The sequence below is a fragment of the Ursus maritimus genome, assembly GCF_017311325.1.
Source record: "Ursus maritimus isolate PB19 chromosome X unlocalized genomic scaffold, ASM1731132v1 scaffold_X1, whole genome shotgun sequence".
Taxonomy (NCBI): Eukaryota; Metazoa; Chordata; class Mammalia; order Carnivora; family Ursidae; genus Ursus; species Ursus maritimus.
In genome coordinates, this window is record NW_024423319.1 from 97,162,279 (window position 1) to 97,185,556 (window position 23,278).

At 36.4% G+C, this 23,278-nt stretch overlaps 1 protein-coding gene across 1 annotated transcript in view; it reads left to right on the plus strand.

Annotated features, from left to right (window-relative positions):
- Positions 1–23,278, plus strand: part of DMD (dystrophin) — a 1,667,815-nt gene that overhangs the window by 259,630 nt on the left and 1,384,907 nt on the right. Inside the window, exon 15 of the mRNA XM_040633145.1 lies at positions 11,512–11,687. Coding sequence (XP_040489079.1) covers positions 11,512–11,687 — 176 coding nt within the window. The remainder of the gene's footprint in view (positions 1–11,511; positions 11,688–23,278) is intronic.

Consider the following 23,278-nt stretch of genomic DNA (forward strand, 5'->3'; position numbering starts at 1 on the left):
CAGTGTTATAACCCCACAAAAAATATCACAGGACTGGTCTTTGCCAAGTATTCAATTGAAAAAAACACAGGTCTCTTGGTTGTCTTGATATTGGAGAATGTGGGCGAGGTGAAGGTATGAGTGCCAACTGACTGAACTAGTTACTGTCTTAGAGTACAGTCACATCCAGTTCAGTGGAAATGAGGATGGGAGTGATTTAGAGCAATTGGACCAAGTGCTCGGGGACTATGTCTCACAACCTAACCCCAAATCCTAGATTTCTAGAAACTGGAGGGCTATTCATTGATCCCTACATTTTTCATATGAGAAAAATGAAGGTTAGGGTGGAAAAATGAATTGTCCAGGTGAAGTTAGTAATAGGAGCACTGTCAGGGCTTAGGTCCTTTGATTTCATGGAAGACACCGTTCTGTTATTTCAAGTAAGGATCTTATCACTGGATGTTCTTTCTGCCACAGACAGTTGATTCATAACACGAACACATAGACTGTGGATTAGGAAAGCATCTGTGTTACGCTTGTAGTGTCATAATGTGGTTTTATATTAAGAATTTTAAAAGTTTTGGTTATTTAAAGAAAATGGGGTGGTTTTAAAGTAGAAAGTTTTATTATCTGATTTTATTAAATGGTGGAACCATGGGTCGTCATTCAAAATATTAACATTATATATAATGGCATTTAACATACTCTGCCATATTATTTTACATTATAGAAGCTAACTTTCTTTTTTTTTTTAAAGATTTTATTTATTTATTTGACAGAGATAGAGACAGCCAGCGAGAGAGGGAACACAAGCAGGGGGAGTGGGAGAGGAAGAAGCAGGCTCCCAGTGGAGGAGCCTGATGTGGGGCTCGATCCCACAACACCGGGATCACGCCCTGAGCCGAAGGCAGACGCTTAACCGCTGTGCCACCCAGGCGCCCCAACAGAAGCTAACTTTTACTAATCAGTTGCAATTCATGGCTCAAAGCACCATGCGTACATCTCTATTAAAGCAATGACCACATTCAGTAGCTTTAGGCAGTTATCTCCTTTGTTATGAGACAGTGCAGGGAATTTGTCTTCTTGACACTTGACATCTGATAAGTAGGACTTAGGAAATGTTTGTTGAAAGATGCAATGAAGTTTAAAGTATTGCTTCCTAATCCAGTAACATTACATCAAAAACTAAGGATATACTGTATGGTGACTAACATAACATAATAAAAAAAATTATTATAAAAAAAAGTATTGCTTCCAGAAATATAATTTAAGAAAATAGGATCAGACAACATATATGATTTTCAATCACATTTCAACCTCCCTTTTGAAATTAAATTCATACTTAAAATTTTAAATTTGAAGGAATGTAAATTGTAATAATTTCCTATGTAGTTATTGGACAGTAATTAAAATTCTGTTTGTTTTCCATTGAATATATTTTTTATCAGTTGCTTGATCTAATAGTGATTTTAAAATTACATCATGATTTATCTTATTGTATATGATCTAGCCGTGGTTACTTTGCCTTAGCACTGGCATTTATGTAATAAATTGTGAGACATTAGAAAATGTGATACTTTTTTAACCATCAATAATATCATTCCAATATGTATTCATTGGTTCCATAGATTATTGCTGCTGTAAAATGGTCACTTACCATATTCAGAAGGATTGGCATTGCCTTACAAAGAAAGTTATTTAGAAATGCATCCCTTTAAAGGGGTATATTTACGGAGATGTAACTGTTAACAGTAGGTCATGCTTTTGTTCACTTGCATTATATACAATGGTTTTTAAACTTGTGTCTGCGTAATAATCACCTGGGAAACTGATTAAGATGCAAAGTCCTAGATCTCATGCTCAGAGAATCTCATTCAGTAAACCAGTAATCTGCATGCAGCCTTTGATACAGTCTGCAGACCATATTTAAAAAAAAAACAACAACTTTGAATTAACAAGACAGTGGCATATGTGCCCATCCCCACATTGTGGGTTTTCCACAGTGCTGCCTGAAATGGGGAGAATAGAGACCTTGCTATCAATGCTATATTTAAATATACTCACTTCCTTGGAATAAGCCTACTTTCTAAGGAGTGTTGTGTGTATTTTCAAAATGTTACTGATTTGTTATTCTAGTTGGTAAAAACAAAACAAAACAACAACTTAGAAACATCATTTTTAACGGTCAAAAATTATAAGACTACCACCCAGGGCACTTACCTTCCTATTTTTGAACTTTTCAAAACCTGTAATAAAACACCACTAGCCCTGGTTCATATAATTCTTTATAAAATGATGTCCAACATACAGTACAACATGTATCCATTGTATTTGCCCATTGGGATGTGATGAGGATAAAATAAAGTCATAGACATGAAAGCACTTTGGGGGAAAAAACAACTCTGGTGCTCTTGATATATAGGGCATCTTGTTTAGTGAGTCTGGAGGGCTTGTTGTAGTTCAATATCATTTTTAAAATTTTTATTTTCAAACATTGTTGCACTACTATACCAGATTAGAAATAGGTAAGTAGACTTATATTAGGCAAGTTGCTTTTTAGAACACTATGCTTCAGCTTTTCTACAGTTCATATTTCAGATTTAATCATTGTTTTATTATTTCCCCCAAAAGAAACTATCACAGACCCAATCCAAATCATTGCTGGGGTGAGTTGGGACTCTTAGATAAAAATGAAGCTACCGGAGGACAGAGTAATGAAAAGGTGATCGAGAGAGTGAACCATGAAATAATGAAATAGTATCTTATAATTTAAAAAGCCCTTGATTTTCTTTCTTGAATGTAAAATTGAACTCGATCAAAATTACATGGGATGAAGTCCAAGAATGTTGAGGGCAAGGTTGTGACTTTGAAGAACAAAGCTGTCTTGTGTGCACACTTTCTGGTATGTTTGAGGGGGGCGGGAGGTTTGTGAGAAACCATCCCATTAATGACTCGATATTTCAATCTCCTAAAAATCCTTTTAAATGATTGGTTTAAAGAATGAGCAAAATCTGGTACTGATTAAAATCCAGTAGGATGTAGGAATGGCGACCGAGATGACAAGGCATCCGATTGTTCTCGTATAAAGAACATTGCGTGCCCGAATTTTGGACTGCTATTCAGGTCAAAGCTTTGAGGGATTTTGACCTTTTGAAACAGTAGCATGGCAAGAGATCAAAATATGGAAAAAATCAACTGTGAAGCTGTTCTCTTGCATTTCAGAGTCAGGGTTGGCTTGAATAATGCCTGGACACAAGCTGAGGATGGTTAAGTTGATGAGAAAGCAGTGTAAGAAAATAGAAATACTTTCTGTTTCCGAAAGTTAGGAAGAAATTAACCCTTGCTATGTGGGTGCTTAAGATGAGAAGAGAGAACAAATCAAACATACTCTGATTGACGTATTTAAAAACTCAAATGACCCTCTGTGTCCTCTAAATTTTTTATAAATATGCTTGTTGAATTTTACACAGTTTTTTTTTCTAAATGCTGTGACCCTGATGAACATGTTTTTATCTTGATTATAATTAGGAAATATGATAGGAATTCATTATAGGTAATACTTTAAACTTATAGATAATTTTAGTGATTTGAAACAATCTTTTCCCCCATTTAACTGAAATCATATATATTGTGGAAAGGGCATAATATTCATGTGCTTTATAATTTACTGTGGTATTTTATATGAAACTTGGCATTAGGCATTTAAATGTAAAAATACATCTATCTAGATGAATCCAAAAGTTCCGTAGTTTTGTCATTGTTTGGTAGAGTAAATTATTTTCTTTGCCAGGAGTAAGGGACATTTTATGGCACAGGTAAGTTTATGCATCTCATTCCCATTTCCTGAATATTTTGCTATGTTTCTCTTGACGATTTTTGCAGTGTTCTGAACTATAAGCCCAGATATCAGAAAGCTAAAATTAATGTGCCCAGAATCCTCCTTTCCTTGAACATGAGAGTACATGTTTATGTTGTGTATTTCTCTATCTATAGTCACAGATGCTGAAAGAGAGAAAGTGATCATTATGTATTTGTCTATTCTATATCATTGATGTCCTGCTGAGAGTTTTAAAACTCTTGCCAGACTGTGTGTAGTGTAAAACATGGTTGAAGATAATAAGCCAGTATTTTTAGTAATATCAGAAATGCAAATACAGAGAGGCAGAGGTATTAAGATGAACATTTCTTTATTTGCCTTACAAGCAATGTTTCAAGCAGACTCCCTGCTGAGTGTGGAGTCTGATGTGGGGCTCGATCCCAGGACCCTGAGATCATGACCTGAGCTGAAACCAAGAGTCAGATGCTTAAGTGAGCCACCCAAGCACCCCTGCCAATGATTTTAATTAAAAATACTCTAAGGCCTTTCCATTGACAACCATTTTCATTGGTTCCTGAAAGTTCTCCAAGCCTAATCAGCCTGATGCCAATTAAAAAAATACCTAGAATTAAAATAAAATCCTTTGACTTATTTTAGGTTTCCATCTTATTCAAGGACTATCTAAATTCATGGACTAACCATCTTGAATTTTAGAGCATCTTTTAGTTAATAGCTGAGGTTAAAGGTTTTATTAGAAAATTTCCAAGTTATAGCTCAAATAACTTTGGAAATTAACTGTATCCTTTTCCTACCTCCAACTGAAGTAAATGTTTGAGAGTGGGCCTTGTATATTCAGCGTAATAGTTTTTATGTTATAAATTCATTATCTATAACAATGTAAAGTGCTGTAGGCACTGAAAATTTAAGAGACAAGAGCTGAGTTAACTATTGGATATTCTCATTCCTTATTTATAAAATGGAAAGTCTGGGCTAGGAAGATCTCCATAGTGTCCTTCCAGGTCTAAATGCCTGTGGTATGTTTCTCTTTGCTTGAAATTTTATGTAAAACTGAGTAATTGGTGAAGAGATTTCAAATATCTCTGCTATATCAATCTCAGAGTCAGCTGGAAGATGATAATGAAAACAAAATTCTTTTCCTGTAAAAATAAGACTGACTTCTGAAATGAGTAGACTTCACTCATCACAAATACTATTTAAATACTGTTTAAAATACTCTGAAGATAAAAGCATCTATATGATACATCTGTTCTCTACTGACAATAAACAAAATAACACATAAAGAAAAATACACATTTCCCCTCAATATACACTTGGTCATCTGCATCCCTAGTTAAAGAATGTGTTTCATTACTTCATGTCAGACAGTGTATAGAGGAAGGTCAGGTAGATCAGAAAAAATAAATGTCATTGCTTCTTGAATTTTTGCAGATGCAGTTAATTCACACGGTCGCTCAAGATCTGTGTTTAATACGAATCCTGAGTTCAACATGAATCCCTTCTTTCTGGCAATTAGTACAAAAGATAATATGAAGTGAGGGACAAAATACATGAAATTGAAGAATTAGTTTTATAGAATAAACCTTTTTAATTTTTATATGATATTTTATTTCAAATAGAATTACTTTTTTTTTAGTATCTTTTGAATATGGACTCTTAAGAGTGTTCATGATTCCAATGTTGTTATCTTTTCAAGCAGTTATATTGCCTTATGATCAGTATCAAAACCAGACATTAATTAATAATGAAATTTAGTTACCAAGCCACTCTCATGAACTTTAGCACTCCTTGTATGCTCTGCTTAGCTATGGTAATTCCTCTGCCCTTGGTCATAGGGTATTTTATAGACTTTTGATTAATCACCCACCTTCCTTTGTGAGCACTTGATCTTTTACTCCAGGTTTCTCATAAAATTCAGCATATAAATTCTTTCTCTTGCTTAGAGTTGTAAATCCTTACACCATCAGATATTTGAGCCTTGTGCTACCATGCCTGTGGAGATGGTTTTAAGTCTGGCTACCAATTATCAGCTAAAGCTGTTGCTATGATTATGAAGTATATTTTAAGCTATAGAACCATAATTCTTCCATGCCCATTAAAAGTCAGTTGATCACTCTAAAGTTATGTATATGAAAATGCCACAACAAGGAACTCTGATCCACAGTTCAACCTGACTAGATTGTTTAAAAAAATTCAGGTGTATTTAATTTGATTTATTTTTCCCAAATTTAATTAGAGTTTATCAGGAGCTGAAGGGCATTAAAAGATGGTCATATGCCATTGTGTGCATTTTCAATGTTCTTCTGACTTTATATATGCATGTGTGTATATATAAACACACCCTCGACTTAAAGGAAAATCACCATTCAGAAATCTGAACAACAAGTGAACATACCTACTAAGAGTGGGATAAAGGAACATTGAGACTTGGATTTACATTTTTTGCTCTGCCACTTACAAGTCAAATCTGTCTCAAAATTTTACCTCTTATCTATAAAATGGGAGTAATAATAGTATTTACTCTTCGGTTCATGAGGTAATGGCAGTTACCACTTAATAAGCCTGGATTGCATGTACTATTCTAAGTATTTTAAGTAAGATAATGAATGCAAAGCACTTAGCATAATGCCTGGGACATGCAAAGAGCTTTGTAATTGGTAGGTATTCTTACATGCATTAGTATTTTCATAATAATGAAAATGATAAGGTAAAGTAGATAACTGATCCTTCATAGCTTGAATCTCTTTTAGTAAATTTCTTTAAATGTTCAAACAGTAGAGTATCTCATATTCAATAAGTAGAAATCTGTAACCCCAAAGAACTTATAAAGGCAAGAATATTTAAATAATTAATTGGAAAATTAAAAGATGCAGTTAAAAATATAGCCAAAATAAAAGAAAAAAAACAGCACCCACAAAGTTAATTTAAAATGTAAGAGCAGGGGTCAAAGACAACTTGTTACCCCTGTGAAACCGGAGACAGTGGTTGAAATGTTTCCTTTCATTGTATGCCCTTTTATATTCTTTAAACGGGTTTCAGTGTACACATATATTTCCTTTTTGAAATGTGCGTTTTTAAACAAATGGAAGAGAAGATGACAAGAAAGAATTTTATTGTTTGAGAGTAGTTTTGATTTCTCCAGAACTACCAAAATTATATAACCTTATAAAGAAGATGTGTACTGTAGAACTATCAAGAGAGTGGGCAAATGCTCTTCCAGTTTTTCCCAGAATGGGAAAATTTAACTTTTGGAAACTAACATAGGTAACCTTGTAAGTAAGAAGGTTCAGTAGACAAAAATATTTAAATTTTCTACAAACATTTAGAAAAGATAGTGGTTATTACTAATATGTATTGAGAATGCATTTTTTTGTGTGTGTTCAGACATTACATAATGTAATTCTTGAAACTAAGGCTTGGCTACATAACTTGTGGGGCCCAGTACAAAATGAAAATTCAGGGCTTGTTCAAATATTACTAAGAATGTCAAAAGTGTGACAGCAGAGCATGAAACCAAGCATGGGGTTCTTTGAGTGAGGGGACTTTGGTGACTACATAAGTTGCACAGTCACGAAGCCAGCCGTGTTTGCAACACACTTGTGAGAGGTGCATTCCCATTCCCATTTTACCTATGAAGAAGAGAAATCAAAGCTCTGAGAGGCAAATGAACCTACCCTAAATGCTACCATATGTGAACTCTGGACCTGGGGTTTGAGAATTGGGGAGCCTGACTCATAGACTCCCACTTTTAATCACTGTAAGAAGTCTAAACAAACTCTTTTCCATTTTTACTGGATGATGAACTGACAGATTAAGGGAATAGTTTTTAAAAACAAATATATTTTATTTTCATGAGGACACTTGAAAGTCATTTCCAATATACTGATAACTAAAATGGGAGTGGGTGCAGGGTAGGTGAAATAAGTAAAGGGAGTTAAGAGTACATTTGTATTGGTGAGCATTGAGAGATGTATAGAATTCTTGAATCATTCTTTTGTGCATCTGAAGCTAAACTGTATGTTAATTATACTTGAGTAATTTTTTTTTCAGAAAATGTTTTGATGTAGAAAGTTGGAAAATAGAAAGAATACGGAAATAGATAGTCCACAGTAGAAATTATCTCTGCCTTGTCTGCCAAAACATAACCATCATTTGCGTTGTTTACTCAATACTATAAACATTTTCCAGTGACATTGCAAATATTTGAAACATCTACAATAACTCTGTCACATGCAGGTACTATAATTTATTTTAAGCTAGTACCTGCTGACATTAGGTTGTTTCCAACATTATTCCATTATACCTTATCCTGTGAACAGGAATAAGTGTTATACGCAGCCTGTAGCATCAGATACATTTAAATGCGAAGATACTGGGCGAGGGAAATTTGTTTTTGTAACATTTAAAAAGAAACTGCCTTGATTACTGTATGTTCAGTGCAGGTAATCATTTTGCATACTTACAGTTTTCATGAGGCACTCACGTTGTCTCACAATTATATGTGTGTTTGTCACCTTCACTACTATACTGTAAGTTCTCTAAAACCAAGATTCCACTTTATTCATTTCTGAATGTTCTGTAGTGATACATATAGAATACAGGTTGGAATTTAATTAAAACATGATTCAGCTACTGAATAACTCATACAATTTTAGATTGCTTTAATTAAATATGATGTCCAAAGTCAGGAAACCTAGGTTTTGGAGCACTAAAATCAGATTAAATCTAACTCTAGGAAATACCTGGTATTTTAAAACTTGGAAATAAGATTTATCAGAGTCGTGATTATCAATCTTCAGATCTTTAAGACTGTCGGATAGAAACAATACTCAACTTACTCTGTGTTGGTTCAGGATTCAAAACAAACTTTAAATGAACCAAGTCATAATAAGGGAAGCTTCTACTAGGTGTAAAAAAATTTTGCCAATGGGAAGTTAGGCTGCTATATTTTGGAAGGAGTTATCTGCTTCTGGGAGTAGTAAATCCTACAGTAAGTGGGAGGTTATACTAAGTGACCTCCATAATCCCTTCTTGTCTGTATTTCTAATGATTCTAACACATAATTAAATGTTTACAGTCAATAACTAAAAGCCATGGGGAAATTTAGTATATGACCATTTGATTTTTATTCTGATTATATGGAGTAGGTTTTGAAAGTAATTATTAATTTGTTATAGATAACAAATTATATCCTATGGTTTTAGGGTCAACGAACAGTTTTTTTTTTTCATTCTTCCATCCCAAAGGAAATGAAGAAGTATTTTCAATTACAGTACAATAATGATTATAGTCTAGAAGAATTACAGATTTGTCTTACTATTATTTTATTAAAAATGATTAGTTTTTCTTAGAAGGTTTGCTATATTTTTAAAAGTCTTTTCATAGTATATGATGTTGCCATTTCTCCTTAACTTACTCTCAGTGGGCCCATCTATCCAATTTCATAAGTATCAATGAGAAAATATTATAATACTACAGAAATTAACTTCACAGCCAAATATCCAGTAGCACAAATGTTTTATAACATTAGGTACAACTGTAAACAATATGTTTGCATTTTAGAATTTCTGCATTCTGGTGCCTCCAGATACAAAATTAGAAAATTTCCCCCTGAACTATATTCTCTTTAAGCCATCATTGTATGCAAAAAAACTTGCTCATGGTTAAAAATATTACTCTGTACTGTATGGTAACTAACATAATATAATAAAAAATCATTAAAAAATAAAATAAAAATAAATTGCCAAAGGAAAAAAATATTACTCTGAAAAAATTAAATGCTCTTGGAATCCTCCTTAAAAATGACATTATTTTTTTATTAAAGGTGAACTTAATTTCATCATGTAATGATCATTTTGGGTTGAGGACAATTAGGTTTGAGGATATATTTTACACATTTTTTTAACAGCTGTGTTACTTTCTGCTTTCATTTTGATGTAACTTGTCAATGGACTATATAATTATTGTTTGAGGCTCAAAGACGGATTCTAAATAATGAATCTATGGAGATCTTAAAGAAGATAAAACTGGTCTTGACACAGGCAGAAACTCAGTATCTCTTAATGTCCTTTAAAAAAAAAAACTATTTAGTCTACCAAAATAGAAGTCTCTAAGGCCTTGACATATGTAAGGGTAGCACTTCTAAAATGTATTTGTCAAAAGCAATTTTTACACAAGACATCGTGACAAAAGTTTTCATTACTCCGCTGTCAATTGCCTCTTTGGAAGCTGCAGTAAGAAGATCCTGAGGCCTCTCTGATTTCCTCCGATTGAAGGAATCAGTCATGTGTGAGGCACGGAGGTTATCTTAAACCCTTTCCATATTTCTTGGCAAGTTCAGGAAAGTCAGTCAAGGGGCGCCTGGGTGGCTCAGTCCTTAAGCGTCTGCCTTAGGCTCAGGGCCTGATCCCAGGGTCCTGGGATTGAGCCCCATATCGGGCTCCTCCGCTGGGAGCCTGCTTCTTCCTCTCCCACTCCCCCTGCTTGCGTTCCCTCTTCTGCTGTCTCTCTCTGTGTCAAATAAATAAAATCTTAAAAAAAAAAAAAAAAAGGAAAGTCAGTCAGAGTAATCTTGATCTCAGCCAGATCCCTGGCTCTGTGCATATTAAGTACCTATAAGTGGATCCGATGCAGGCCTGTTTTGGTCTCTTTGTAAATAGTTCTTCCAAATGATTTGGATTGTTAGAAGGGTAATAATGATTAACATCTCAACAGGTAATTATTCAATTCTAATAACAGGAGGACTGTGAAACAGAGTTGGTGGTTGAGGAAGGAAGGGAGGGTGTTTCGCCATTATATAGCTAGTCTGGTAATGCTCATTTACTGAGGTGATGGCCTTTCACGATTTGGGTCACACACCGTATTATTCCAAGGAGTGTTGATTTATGCTTAAAAGATAATTTTTAAAAGCGTGAACAGAAGGTTAGCGTGATTCTAAGCCAGGAAGTATCTTTATTTTTTTATTTTTTATTTTTTAAAGATTATGTTTATTTATTTGACAGAGAGAGACAGTGAGAGGGGGAACACAAGCAGGGGGAGTGAGAGAGGAAGAAGCAGGCTCCCAGCGGAGGAGCCCGATATGGGGCTCAATCCCAGGACCCTGGGATCACGCCCTGAGCCAAAGGCAGATGCCTAATGACTGAGACACCTTTTATTGTAATTTTAAAGGATATTATACTTATTTGATTAAAAAGTCACTTATTGTAAAGTTCATATGATTTTGTTTAAAAATGTATGGACTATAAGTAATTACTATATATGATAACCACATATGCATTCAACACACTAATAAACATCTGTAGTCAGTCAAGGCAATGAAATTGGCGCTGAGATACCTTAGTAAAATTTACATTAACGTCATAAACACGTCAAACAGCATGTTTAATTAACTGTCAGGGTGACACCCTAAGTTTTGCTCCTTCCCCCCTCACCCTTTATTTTCCATAGCTTGACCAGTATATTGAAGAGACACTAAGTTTACTTCCGGTTTTGAGATTACTTTCCTTTGTGATTTAAGTCAACATAACTTGAGTCAGATAAAACAATTTGATTTGGGTTCAATATGGTGCTATTTTGATCTGAAGGTCAATTTACCAACAAGCAGGAACAGTTTCTCATTATTTTCCTTCATCACTCCAAGCAGGCTTTACTGAAGTCTTTCAAGCAGTGTGTGACCTCTGTTTCAATACTTCTTGCAGATTTCACAGGCTGTCACCACCACTCAGCCATCACTAACACAGACAACTGTAATGGAAACGGTAACTATGGTGACCACGAGGGAACAAATTCTGGTAAAGCATGCCCAAGAGGAACTGCCACCGCCACCTCCCCAAAAGAAGAGGCAGATTATTGTGGATTCCGAAATTAGGAAAAGGTGAGAGGCTCTTATTCGTGGCTTTATCCTCAAGCAAAAAGTAATTGTTAAGCAGGAAAACTCATTTATAGCTGTTTAGATGGCAGTGTTTTTACTTAAACAATATTTCCAGAAGCCTCAGATGCCTGTCATGTCAGTTAAGTTAGAAAATTGTGAAATAAGTTTTAAAATTTACCCAAGGAATGACTATCCCAACAAAAACTGAATGCTCAGTGGAACTCTTGTTTTCTGGATTAAAAGAAGAAATGACATGTGGTGAACTGCAGTAGACTCATCCTGAAAATTTCTTTTTTTTTTTCCTTACCAAGAACTTACTTTTTCAGTGCCTCCTTTTGCATTAAATGTCTCTTTTTCCCCAGTAATGGAAAGCACATTTTCATGAAGAAGAAGTACACCTGTAATAGACGAGATCTATTCTGCTAGTTTACAAGAACATAATGTCTCAATCTGCACATCCTAAATCAGGAGTAATTAGAGAATAGATTTCCTGTTCTTTGATATTTTTAAAGTCTTATCTTGAAGGTGTTAGAATTTTTAACTCATCTTCTTGTGAATATTTTCAACTAGACATTACAGATAAGTTAGGTATTATGTACATCAGTGGCTGTATTAAAATGAGAATAAAATTTCATAAATGCAAGACTAGCATGAAAGTCATAAAAGGTACAATTTCTTTTTCATTCCAATTATTATCATTCTAAGATTAAGAAAGAACATTAAAATCTGCCTTACGTTTCTAAGCAGCATATGTTTAGGAATGCATTGAATTTGACATTAGAATTTATGTATACGAGGGTATAGAAGTATGAGAAGAACCCATACCTAAAAATAGCACATCAGATGTTCTAGGCAAAGGAGAAAAAAAAACACCTAGAGAAGTTTATTCAAGTATATTATTTGGGACTTTCAATACCTCTCTTTTAATCTGTGATTTATAACCTGCTTTCATAATTCCGCAGTCAACTGCTAGGCTTTTCTCCCTGGTTGTATCTATGTGGCTGAGGGTGGTCAACAAATTAAAGCCAGCAGACTAAATCCACCTTGCTGCCAGTTTTTGTATGGCTCATCAGCTGAGAATTATTTTTACACATTTAAATGGTTGAAAATAATCAAAAGAAGAAGAATATTTCCTGACATGTGAAAATTATATGAAATTCAGATGACCGTGTCCATATTGAAACATAGCCACAGTCATTTATTTATATATCATCTGTGGTTGCTTTCACATTGCAAAGGCAGGGTTGGGTAGTTGTCACAGAGACTGTATGGCCCACAAAGCCTTGAAATATTTACTATCTGGCCCCTCATAGAAGAGGGGCTCCTGGTTCTAGTCAAATGGGTTCTCTGAATCTTTAAGAATTAGCATTCTGTTTGGGGCAACAACTTTCAAGGACTCTACTCATGGTAGTAGTTGAAATTTTAACATTGATGGAGGGAAAACATAATGGCAAAAATAAATCTGTAAAGCTCTTAGTGAATCTGCTTTTTATTAACCCAATAGCATGGCTGTTAATTTCACATCATGTTAAGTATGTGTCTACAGACAATGCGTAGTGGAGACATGGATTTATGGATCCTTTGCAACAACCCAGCAGCTCTCCAACAATTTTCTAAGGAGAGCAGTATGGAAATGTAGTTGTCTTACCCTCCTAATATGTTCAAGATTCTCCCAGTACAGAAATTAGCAGAGCAAGTTGATTCATGTCAGTTTCTCTCTTGGCTCCTGCCAAGCGTATTCTTGGCTTGTGTTTGGAGAATGTATTTGTTTAAGAAAAATGTGTTTTGATTACTTTTTGTTTTCAGGAAAGTGTGGCTAATGGTGAAATATTTTGTCTCTTAAATTCTGTTTGTATCCTATGCTGTCAGCAGTTTTTCTAAGTGCCTGAAATGAGATGACCAATTGAGAACATAAAGGATATATTACTTAAATAAAATTAACACTTATTGATGGTATTGTTTTGTGCTTAGCACTAGATTAAATGTTTTATCTGCATAGCGTGTTTATTCTTCCCAATTACCCTACAGGATAAGTATGGCTATTATTACTATTATACACAGCTACAGAGTGCCTGAGCCAGGATTTCAACTGAGGTAGCCTAGATGGGGTACTAAAATATTTCTTCATTAGATATATGACTACGGTGTACTTCTATCTTGGTTTTCCTGAATCCATCCCAGCTTATACCTTTTGTGACATCATAATTATATATAACACCAACCTTCACTCTCAAATATGTCCAGATTTGGACAGTACAATAACATGAATGCTTTGTATAAGACTCTAGATCGATAAATTTGTACTGAACAAAGAACACAAACAAGTGAACATTTAGGCCAATTCAATTCAGTAAGTGATAATTGTCTACAGGATGGAATCTGGTTAAAATATTGTAATCGTCCAAGAGGCATCGTACAAACATGACTGTAAGCTTCACAGTAGCTAGTGTCCATCTCTTGTCCCATGTGAGAACCAGCATTTAACGGTCAAGACTATAGTGTTGACAATCTATGAAATGCTCATCTTTTAAAAATGATCTCCTTTTTCAGCTTCTCTGACACACTACTGTTCCATCCCTACCACAGACTGTTTTTCTAACAAAAAGGTCTAGGACCTTTGGTTTTAATTGTGGCAGTATCTCATAAATTCATGTTTTTTGCCTCTTTTAATTTCTTTATTTGAATGGCTTCCTTACATTGATTCAACTCTGGTTCTAAGTGAATGACTCCCAGATCATACTTATAGCTCCTATCTGATTCTCTCCCTTAAATTTCATGTTTATATCCTTAAAACTATGTTCTTCTACTTGTGCATCTAGTTGGTGCTTCAGTTTTTTGTTTGTTTTTTTATCTATCAAATGCTAACAGCTGTTGCCTCCATTTAACTACATACATTGTATAGGTATTTTACTTATTATAATTTGCTGTCTGTGCATTTAAAGGAGTGGCAGATATTAGAGAAAGTGTGGACTTTGGAATCAGAAATACTCAAGTTTGAAACCTGCCTGTTTTAACTACTGGCTTTTATGATCCCAGGCAAACTGCCTAATACCTCTACCTCAAATTCACTATTTGCACTTTATAAAATACTGTGAGGATTAAGTAGGAAGCATTTGATACAGTGCCTATTAAGGTAAGAAGAATCCAGGAAATACAATAGCTGTTATTCTTGTCGTTTGGTTATGGTGGACATGGCAGGATTCGTGGTAGGCGTGGCAGAGATGGTGATGGAGACAGTGGTGGTCCATGTGGTGATGGTGGTAGAGGTGGCAGTGGTGCTGGGGGTGGAAACGGTGATCATGTGCCATTGGTGAAAAAGATTCCATTGATGAAAACATCATCTCAAAGTTAAAGAATATAACAAAAAATTGCCTTCTCAGCTTCCTCTTCAAAACAAAATTTACCACCTGACTTCTCTATTCCTTTACATCTCTGCTCTCTTACCTTGCCCCTTATTTATTTTTATTGCGTTATATTATTGGGCATGTGACCATTTCAGTCATTTCCCTCCCAATCATTCTAACTGGCAACTCCATAACCTAAGCCATATACCTGTATGTGGTGAGACTTGGCTCCTTTCTGATTAATTCACCTCAAATTAATATATCCAAAATGTGGCATTTAAAAAAAAAGGATTTTATTTATTTGAGAGAGCATGCACGAGCATGAGCCAGGCGGGAAGGGCAAATGGAGAGGGAGAAGCAGACTCCCCACTGAACAGGGAGCCCCACTTGGGGCCGGATCCCAGGACCCTGAGATCGTGACCTGAGCCGAAGGCAGACACGTAACCGACTGGGCTACCCAGATGCCCCTAAAATGGGGCTTTTATGCTGACCCTCCAGATGTGAGATCCTCGTAACTCCAGTGTCCCCCAAAATAAAGCACATATAACTTCTTATGATATTCAATATTATTGTCCCAGCAATTTTATTTCTAGCTTCCCCAGTCTCTCCACCTCAGCCAGTAAATTATATTACATTCTTTATTTTTTAAAGATTTATTTATTTTAGAACAAGAGAGTGTGCGCAAGTGGGGGAGGGGCAGAGAGAGAGTGAGAGAGAATCCCCAAGCTGACCTTCCCTTGAGCATGGAGCGTGACATGGGCGGGGCTCCATCCCAGGACCCTTGAGATCATGACCTGAGCTGAAATCAAAAGTCGGCTGCTCAACCAACTGAGCTACCCAGGCACCATTACATTCTTCTGCTATATGCCTTAATGTCACCTACATAAATTTTTCTCATCACTAATTACAACAAAGAAGTCCTGTTATTATCCTTCTTTATGTTTTACCTAGATTCCATATATAGTACCATGCATAAAATAATCAATGAATATTTATTAAAAGAGTGAATAATACAGTTCAAATAATTGAGATAACTAAAATTTTATATTCCAGTATTTGCACTTCAGAATTTTACCTAGTTCTTCATGGAATTGTTCTTAATAAGAAGCAAATGAACATTTTAATAATCTTTAGTAATCTATCTTTACCCATTAGGATACCATTTTTTACTCAAAACTATTAAGGGATTTAAAATTCAGCTTTGTACCACACTACTTTTTATCTAAGATGTATTTAGTTGATTCCATAATAATTATACAGTTTCTACTTTTGTTGTATTTACTGCATAAATTGTCCTCCTTACACTAAGATATACAAAAGTGTTAATGATCTTGGGTCACAGGGTAATTATTTTTAACAGTAATTTATCCCTGCAGTTCAGTGATGTTATTTTACATATAGGTGATTATCAGAGTATGGAACTCAGACTATTTTAAAACTAGATCTGTTACCTAGTTAATTGGAATTTATTGAGGAGATTAGTTCCTAATCATGTAGCAGTTATTTTAAGAGACTTTCACAACAGCTTTCATTTACATTTTTGTATCAACCAGGTGAAACCAATGGCAAATTGAATCTTTTTTTTTAAGTAATGCCATCTCAATGAAGATAATTTTCCAAGTATAGTGTTAATAAATGAGTATCTTTGACCTGAAGGGAAATATAGAAACATTTAGAAATACCTAAATTCACTTAGTCTCTTTCTCTTCTCGTGGCTAAGGAGACTGAGTGTGAAGTTTGCTTTCTCTGACTGTTCCTTGCACACTTATTACATGGCAGAATATATTGCCCAGACAATTGCACTCCTGCATTATTTTATTTTTTAATTTTCAACCTAATTGTTCTTGTGTTTTCTTTCTTTTTATGTCTGTTGACTGATATTAATTTATGTCACATAGTTGGAAGGAAGTTAGATAAGTGTTAGATAAGACCGTTTCTAAAAAAAAAAAAAGATTCTTTCTGCAGTTTTAAAAGATTTTATTTATTTATTTATTTGTGAGAGAGACAAACAGAGATAGCAAGAGAGCGCAAGCTAGGAGGAGAGGGAGAAGCAGGCTCCCCTCTGAGCAGGGAGCCCAATGTGGGGCTCAATTGATCCCAGGCCTCAGAGATCCTGGACCTGAGCTGAAGGCAGATGCTTAACCCACTGAGCCACCCAGGTGCCCCTTTCTGCAGTTTTATAAGATTATTGCCTAAAATATTTTTTGTGTTAGATATTTATTTTCACTTGGATTCCCAAATTATAATCTGGAAGTCATAAACTAAAACATTTTACTTCAAAAATCTTTCTAAGCTAATTTTTTAAAAATTTTCTATATGATAAGTTGATCCTAAAATACTCAGGGTATTAGTCTCAGCAATAACATGTTTGCCCCTTGGCACAGCCCAGAAAAATGAAACTTTGCATCTTTTACCTAAGGAGATGAGACTGTAGATTTGTCTACAGTTACAGGTTAATTGAAATCCAGAAAGGTTAAATAACTTGCTTTCACTTGCAAAATAAGGACTAGTGCTGAGTCTCCTCATTTCTATTCCAGTGTTATAGTTGCAATGGCCTGCTTCTTTTTATGTATTAGAGTCAAATGACCTTGGGCATAGACTCAAATTTCAGTTTAGAAACTGGTTTTGGTGAAGAATAGAAACCTTACATACCACCTTCAGATATTCTAAAAGATAACCACCTATTTTAGATTTTTAAAATTATTTTGTCATATAAGTCAAGAATAAGTCAATAAATATGTTTTGGAGAATGTAGGGATGTGAATTCTAGAGGCATACTAAGTGACCAGAGAACACTTAGAGCAGTGACATTCTTAGTGCTGTGCATGACACAGCAGCATCACTTGGGAACGTATTAGAAGTGTGGATTGGGGGGCCCAGCCCAGCCTTGCTGAATCAGAAACTCTACAGGTAGGCCTAGAAATCTTTTACAAGCTCCTGGGTCATTCTGATAAGCCGTTAAGTTTGAGAACCCTTGCACAAAAAACAGTGGTTCTCATATATTAGCATGTATCAGAAGAATCATCTGGAGGGCTTATGAAAAGACAGATTACTTGTCCCTACCAGAGTTGGTTTCAGTAGGTCTGGAGTGGTGCCTTGAATTCCCAGCAGGTTCCCAGGTTATGCTGATGTTTGGTTCGGGGCCCACCTTTTGTAGATCAGTGCGCTGGCGCATCTTCTCAGCTACAACCTGACTCTTGCGTCTTTTTCCGCAAATTGACCTCAGCGATAGGAACCATCAACTCCCAGTTAGGCTAAGTGATCCTCCCATTCCATCTTGTGACACCTCTACTGCTTTGTGTTGAAATGATCTATTTATATGCCTGTTTGACCCACTTCCCTGGGTCAGGGTCCATATCTTACTCTTTACCTGGTATGGACTCTTCTATATGGTAGATGCTCGATATATGTTACGAACTGAAACACATTATAATGGAAACTGGCCCCATGAGATAATATGCATAGCTCTGGCTGTCTAGCTGCAGCAGCTGTATGAAAATGTGCTCTTTGAGAATGCAAGTCATAGAGGGATGCCAACAGGGAGAAAGATAGGGTCCTATTCCCAGAGCTGTGACGTGCAATTGTATTTGTCCCTGGAGTGGCAAAAATGGTAGTCATATTTATTATTTATTCAAAGAAGAAGCATAGCCGAGTGCCAAGAAAAGATGATTTTTAATCAGAAGATCTGAACCACCTCTAACTACCTCTAATACAGCCCGATGTAGACAACTACATTGAGCCCTGAAACTGCTCTCAGCAAGGTCACCAGAGAGCTCCTTAATTGCTAGCTCCAAAGGTCCCTCTTCAGTTCTTGTCCTTGTTGACCTTTGCGCTGTGCTCGACACTGATGATGATTAGTCCCTTCTTGAAATTTTCCTCTCCCTTCGTTTCTGGGACATTGTTCCCTCCTGTTTCTTTTCTCCTCCTTGCTTTCTAACTATGGCTTCTCAGTTTCCTCCTCTTATCTCTTTAATAGTCTCCACAAGATTCACCTTTTGCTATCATTTTCTTCTCACAACATGTTCTTTCCCAAGGCAGTATCATTTATAGTCTTGCCTCTATTGGGCATCAATATCTGATGATTTCCAAAAGAATATCTCTAGCGTGACCTCCCTCCTGATGTTCATATGCGTGTGTTCTAAATGTTTATTGGGCATTTACACCTGGCCTTCTTGCAGAAGTTTCAAATGTGGTTCTGCAGTTGGACTGCATAACTTTAGAGAGCACCATTCATGTTGTAGTTTCTACAGGAAGCACCTTCTGGGGTTGTGCAGTGGACAACTTGTGCAGTGTAAATTCTCTTCCCTTTGCCCTTTCCTTTATATCCAGGCTGTCTTCATCCTGCTTTTGTTTCTGATAATTTTCTCCCTGAAATTCTCAACTCATTCTTCTGCCTCGACTTTCACTCTTCTTATTCATACGCTTCACAGCCTCCTGAGGGTTATCCGAAAATGCAATTTTAATTAGATAATTCCTCTACCCATAATTCTTGAAATGCATGCACAAAAATTCCTTTCTGATCTTGAGCTGTCTAACTCTCCAGCTTCACTCCCTTTGCCCTGCCCATTTCTTTGTATGCCCGTGCTCCTCAAAATAGTCTGGAAACTGCATCACCAGGGCACCATGAGAAAAGGAGCTTGGGCTAAAATATAAATCCATGCACTGCTTCCTTTGTCCAGAAAGCTTTGCAATTAAAAAGAAATCAGATGAAATAGTATGCTTAGTGACTTAGTGAATTTATACTCTGATGACTTTTCTTGTCACAGACTACTAACAGATAGTTCACGCATTGGCCCCAAACTGTATTTTGAGTGACACTGCCCTCTGCTCAGCTTTAATTAACCACTCTCTGATCTCCAAACTCTCCATGTTCCTTCAAGCTTCTGTTTCTTTGTACCTACCATTCTCTTTATCTACAATTCTCTTTTCATCACTTTCCCTTTACCCTCTCTCATATTCCTTGTCCCCCTACCTTGTTTCTCTGGTAACCCAAACTCCCAGGCATTTCTCAGCCTTGCTAACACTTCCATTAAAACACTTGCGGAATTTTACTATAATGAGTTTGGTTTTGCACATCCGTGTCTCCAGTAAACTCCTTGAGGCCAGGAGTCCTTTATTTTCAACTCTAGACTGTTAGCGTATGACCTAGAAGTTAACACGTCACAGGTATTCTCTAAACATTCATGGGATATTGAATGGGTATTTTGTCAGAGGCTTATCAGGAAAACAGAAACCATTCTTAGTGTTTCAAAGAGAGGAAACCTAATATAGGGAATTGGTCAAGGAGGTGGTAGAAGACTGGGAAGTAGCTGGGATAGTGAGGCAACTCCAAACACTAGCAACAGCAGGAAGCTCTCATATCCCCAGAGCTCCAGGAACGATGTGGGGAGGGGATGTCTCCAGAGCCCCAAAGCTGGAGCCTTCCAGCAGTCAGGACTGTGGGGCAGAAGTTTGACCCATGGAGGGAGGAGCCATCTAGAGGAAGCTAAGCCACAGTGGCGAGGTAGCTGCTTTAGAAATGCTACCGAAAGTAGAGTACAGCGGAAAAATTCCTTGGCATCCTCCTTCCCTCCTCAAATATTTTGGACAAACTGGACAAACCTAACTGGAAGCCAGTGGCCAGGCAGTGGTAGGAAATGGATGTCCCTCAAATACAGAGAGCACAAGAAATGTGGTGAGTGGATCTGAGAGCAGACGGGCCTCTGACTGCCCAGGTTGGTTCTGGACTTGGCTCTTCCACTCACAAGGTATGTGACTAAAGAAAGTCACTGAACCTCATTCAGTGTCTATTTCTTTATCTCTGAAATGGAATTTATAAGACTTTCCCTGTTTGCCCTCACACTGTGGAAGTTTTATTATGCATGCCTCTCTCGTTGTTTAGGTAAAAATGTACACCCTTTTTCCCAGGAGAAGACTGAATTCCCAATTACTAATTTAGAACAGTTATCTTCCCATTACTACATTTGTGTTACGATGGAAAATATTCTTGTTCTGACATCTTCTGAGAATATTCTTATTCTTATGTCTTCCCTGGTCAGGAACTTGTAACTCTATAAATCGATATACATTATGCCACCACACACAGGTAAAATTACACCTAGCTCCTGTGGTCTGAATTGTGTCCCCCCAACATTTCATGTGTTGAAGCCCTAACTCCAATTTGATGGCATTTGGAAATGGGGTGTTTGGGAGATAATCAAGTTTAGATGAGGTGATGAGGGCGGGGCCCTCATGATGAGATGAGTTCCCTTCTAAGAAGGTACACTGGAGAGCTTGCTCTCTTTCCCCCTGCTATGTGATGACACCGTGACATGATGACTATCTGTAAACCAGGAAGAGATCTCTCACCAGAAAGTGACCGTGCTGGCACTTTGATCTTGAACTTTTGGCTTCCAGAACTCTGAGAAAATAAATTTCTGTTGTTTAAGCCACTCGATGTCAATTATTTTGTTATATTGGCCTGAGCTAACTAAGACCCTGGCTTTGTGTAGGGCAGTGAGTTCTGCTTTGTGTTTTAGCTGAAGTTCATAGAGATGCTCACTAAAAGAAATAGTTGGATTGAAACAACTCATCATGCTAGGGAAGTGGCAGTGGGGCAGTAAGTACATGCCAGATTTAAATGGCTTTCTGCATTGCACTAGATCGTCTCTGAACCTTGACTGGAAGTTATTTAAACTTTAAAGACCCACAACATAAAAGCATGTTGAAGTCCTTTAAACTCAGTGAGCTTTCACACTGAGAGTATTTAAAGTTTAAATTGCCTCCCACAGGGTCCAAGGCACCATCCAATGTGTGGAGGGGTTCTTTGAACACTCCTGTAGTCAGTATGAGTCCACCGTGTTTCAAGAATACAGTGACAGCAAAGTTAGTTTTCTTGCTAATTTCCATATTCCTTCAACCAATATCTAATCAATTGCTATGATTTATCAGGTACTCCAGTTGCTATATCTGTGAACTATACTTACTCCTTCCTTCACGAAATTTGCATTGTAGTATAAGCTATGTCATGAAGAAGTACCAATACGATGGTAGAAAAGTCATAAGGAAGAAAAGTTTACTTCCTGCTTGGAGTTGAACATGGACAGCTTGGAGAAATTAGCATCTGTGTAGACATTTAAAGGATAGGGGCATGTGCACTCAAGGTGAGGGGAAAGATAATTCAAATGCAGGCTGTCCTACAAGCCTGTATAGAGTTAGCACTTACACAGGGTTTTGTTTCTGTTTGCCTAAAGCAGAAGTATGAGGTATTGGAAAGAAGGAAGTAAGGAATGAGGTTGAAAAGGTAGGTTGAGTGCACTGTAAAAAAGGTACTCATTACCAGACTAAGGAATGTAGACTTTAATTCTGATCATGGTGAGCCAATGTATATTTTTGAGAGAGAGCAAAGCAATGTAGATACTATGAACCATACCATTTTGACCCTCTCTGAGTGTTGGGAGAGATAGACCATCTCAACTCTGCTCTATAGAGCAGAAAAAGCTTGATGTATAAAACACCAACAGAAATTACTTTAGACATTGAACACCATCTAGTTTCTTGTGCAAGTACCCAACTCTGCTGCTATAGTGAGAAAGCAGCCATAAACAATATGTAAATGAATGAGTATGGCTGTGTTCCAATAAAACTTTATTTACAAAACCAAGTGGGGGGCCAGATTTGTCCCATGAGCCATAGTTTGCTTTTTTCCTGCAATAAAGGATGCAGTAGATGAGATTATTTTGCTGTTGATGATTTTTATTTGTTTTGTTGTCTTTGTTATGGTATTTGCAGTTTAATTTTTTATTTGAGAATAGTTGACACACAATGTTATGTTAATTTCAGGTGTACAATATAGTGATTCAACTTCTCTATATGTTATGCTTTGCTCACCGCAAGTATAGCTACCATCTGTCACTGTATTATGCTATTACAATATCATTGACTATATTCCTTATGTTTATTTATTCGTTTTGTTTTTAGTTTCCACATATGAGTGAAACCATATGGTATTTGGCTTTCTCAGTCTGACTTATTTCACTTAGCAGAATACCCTCTGAATCCATCCATGTGGCTGCACATGACATGAGCTCATCCTTTTATATAGCTGCATAATATTCCGTTGTGTATATATACCACATCTTCCTTATCTATTTGTCTATCAGTGGACACTAATCATCAGGGAAATGCAAATCAAAAGCACAGTGAGTTATCACCTAATACCTGTCAGAATGACTAAAATAAAAAAGACAGGATATGACAAGTGTGGACAAG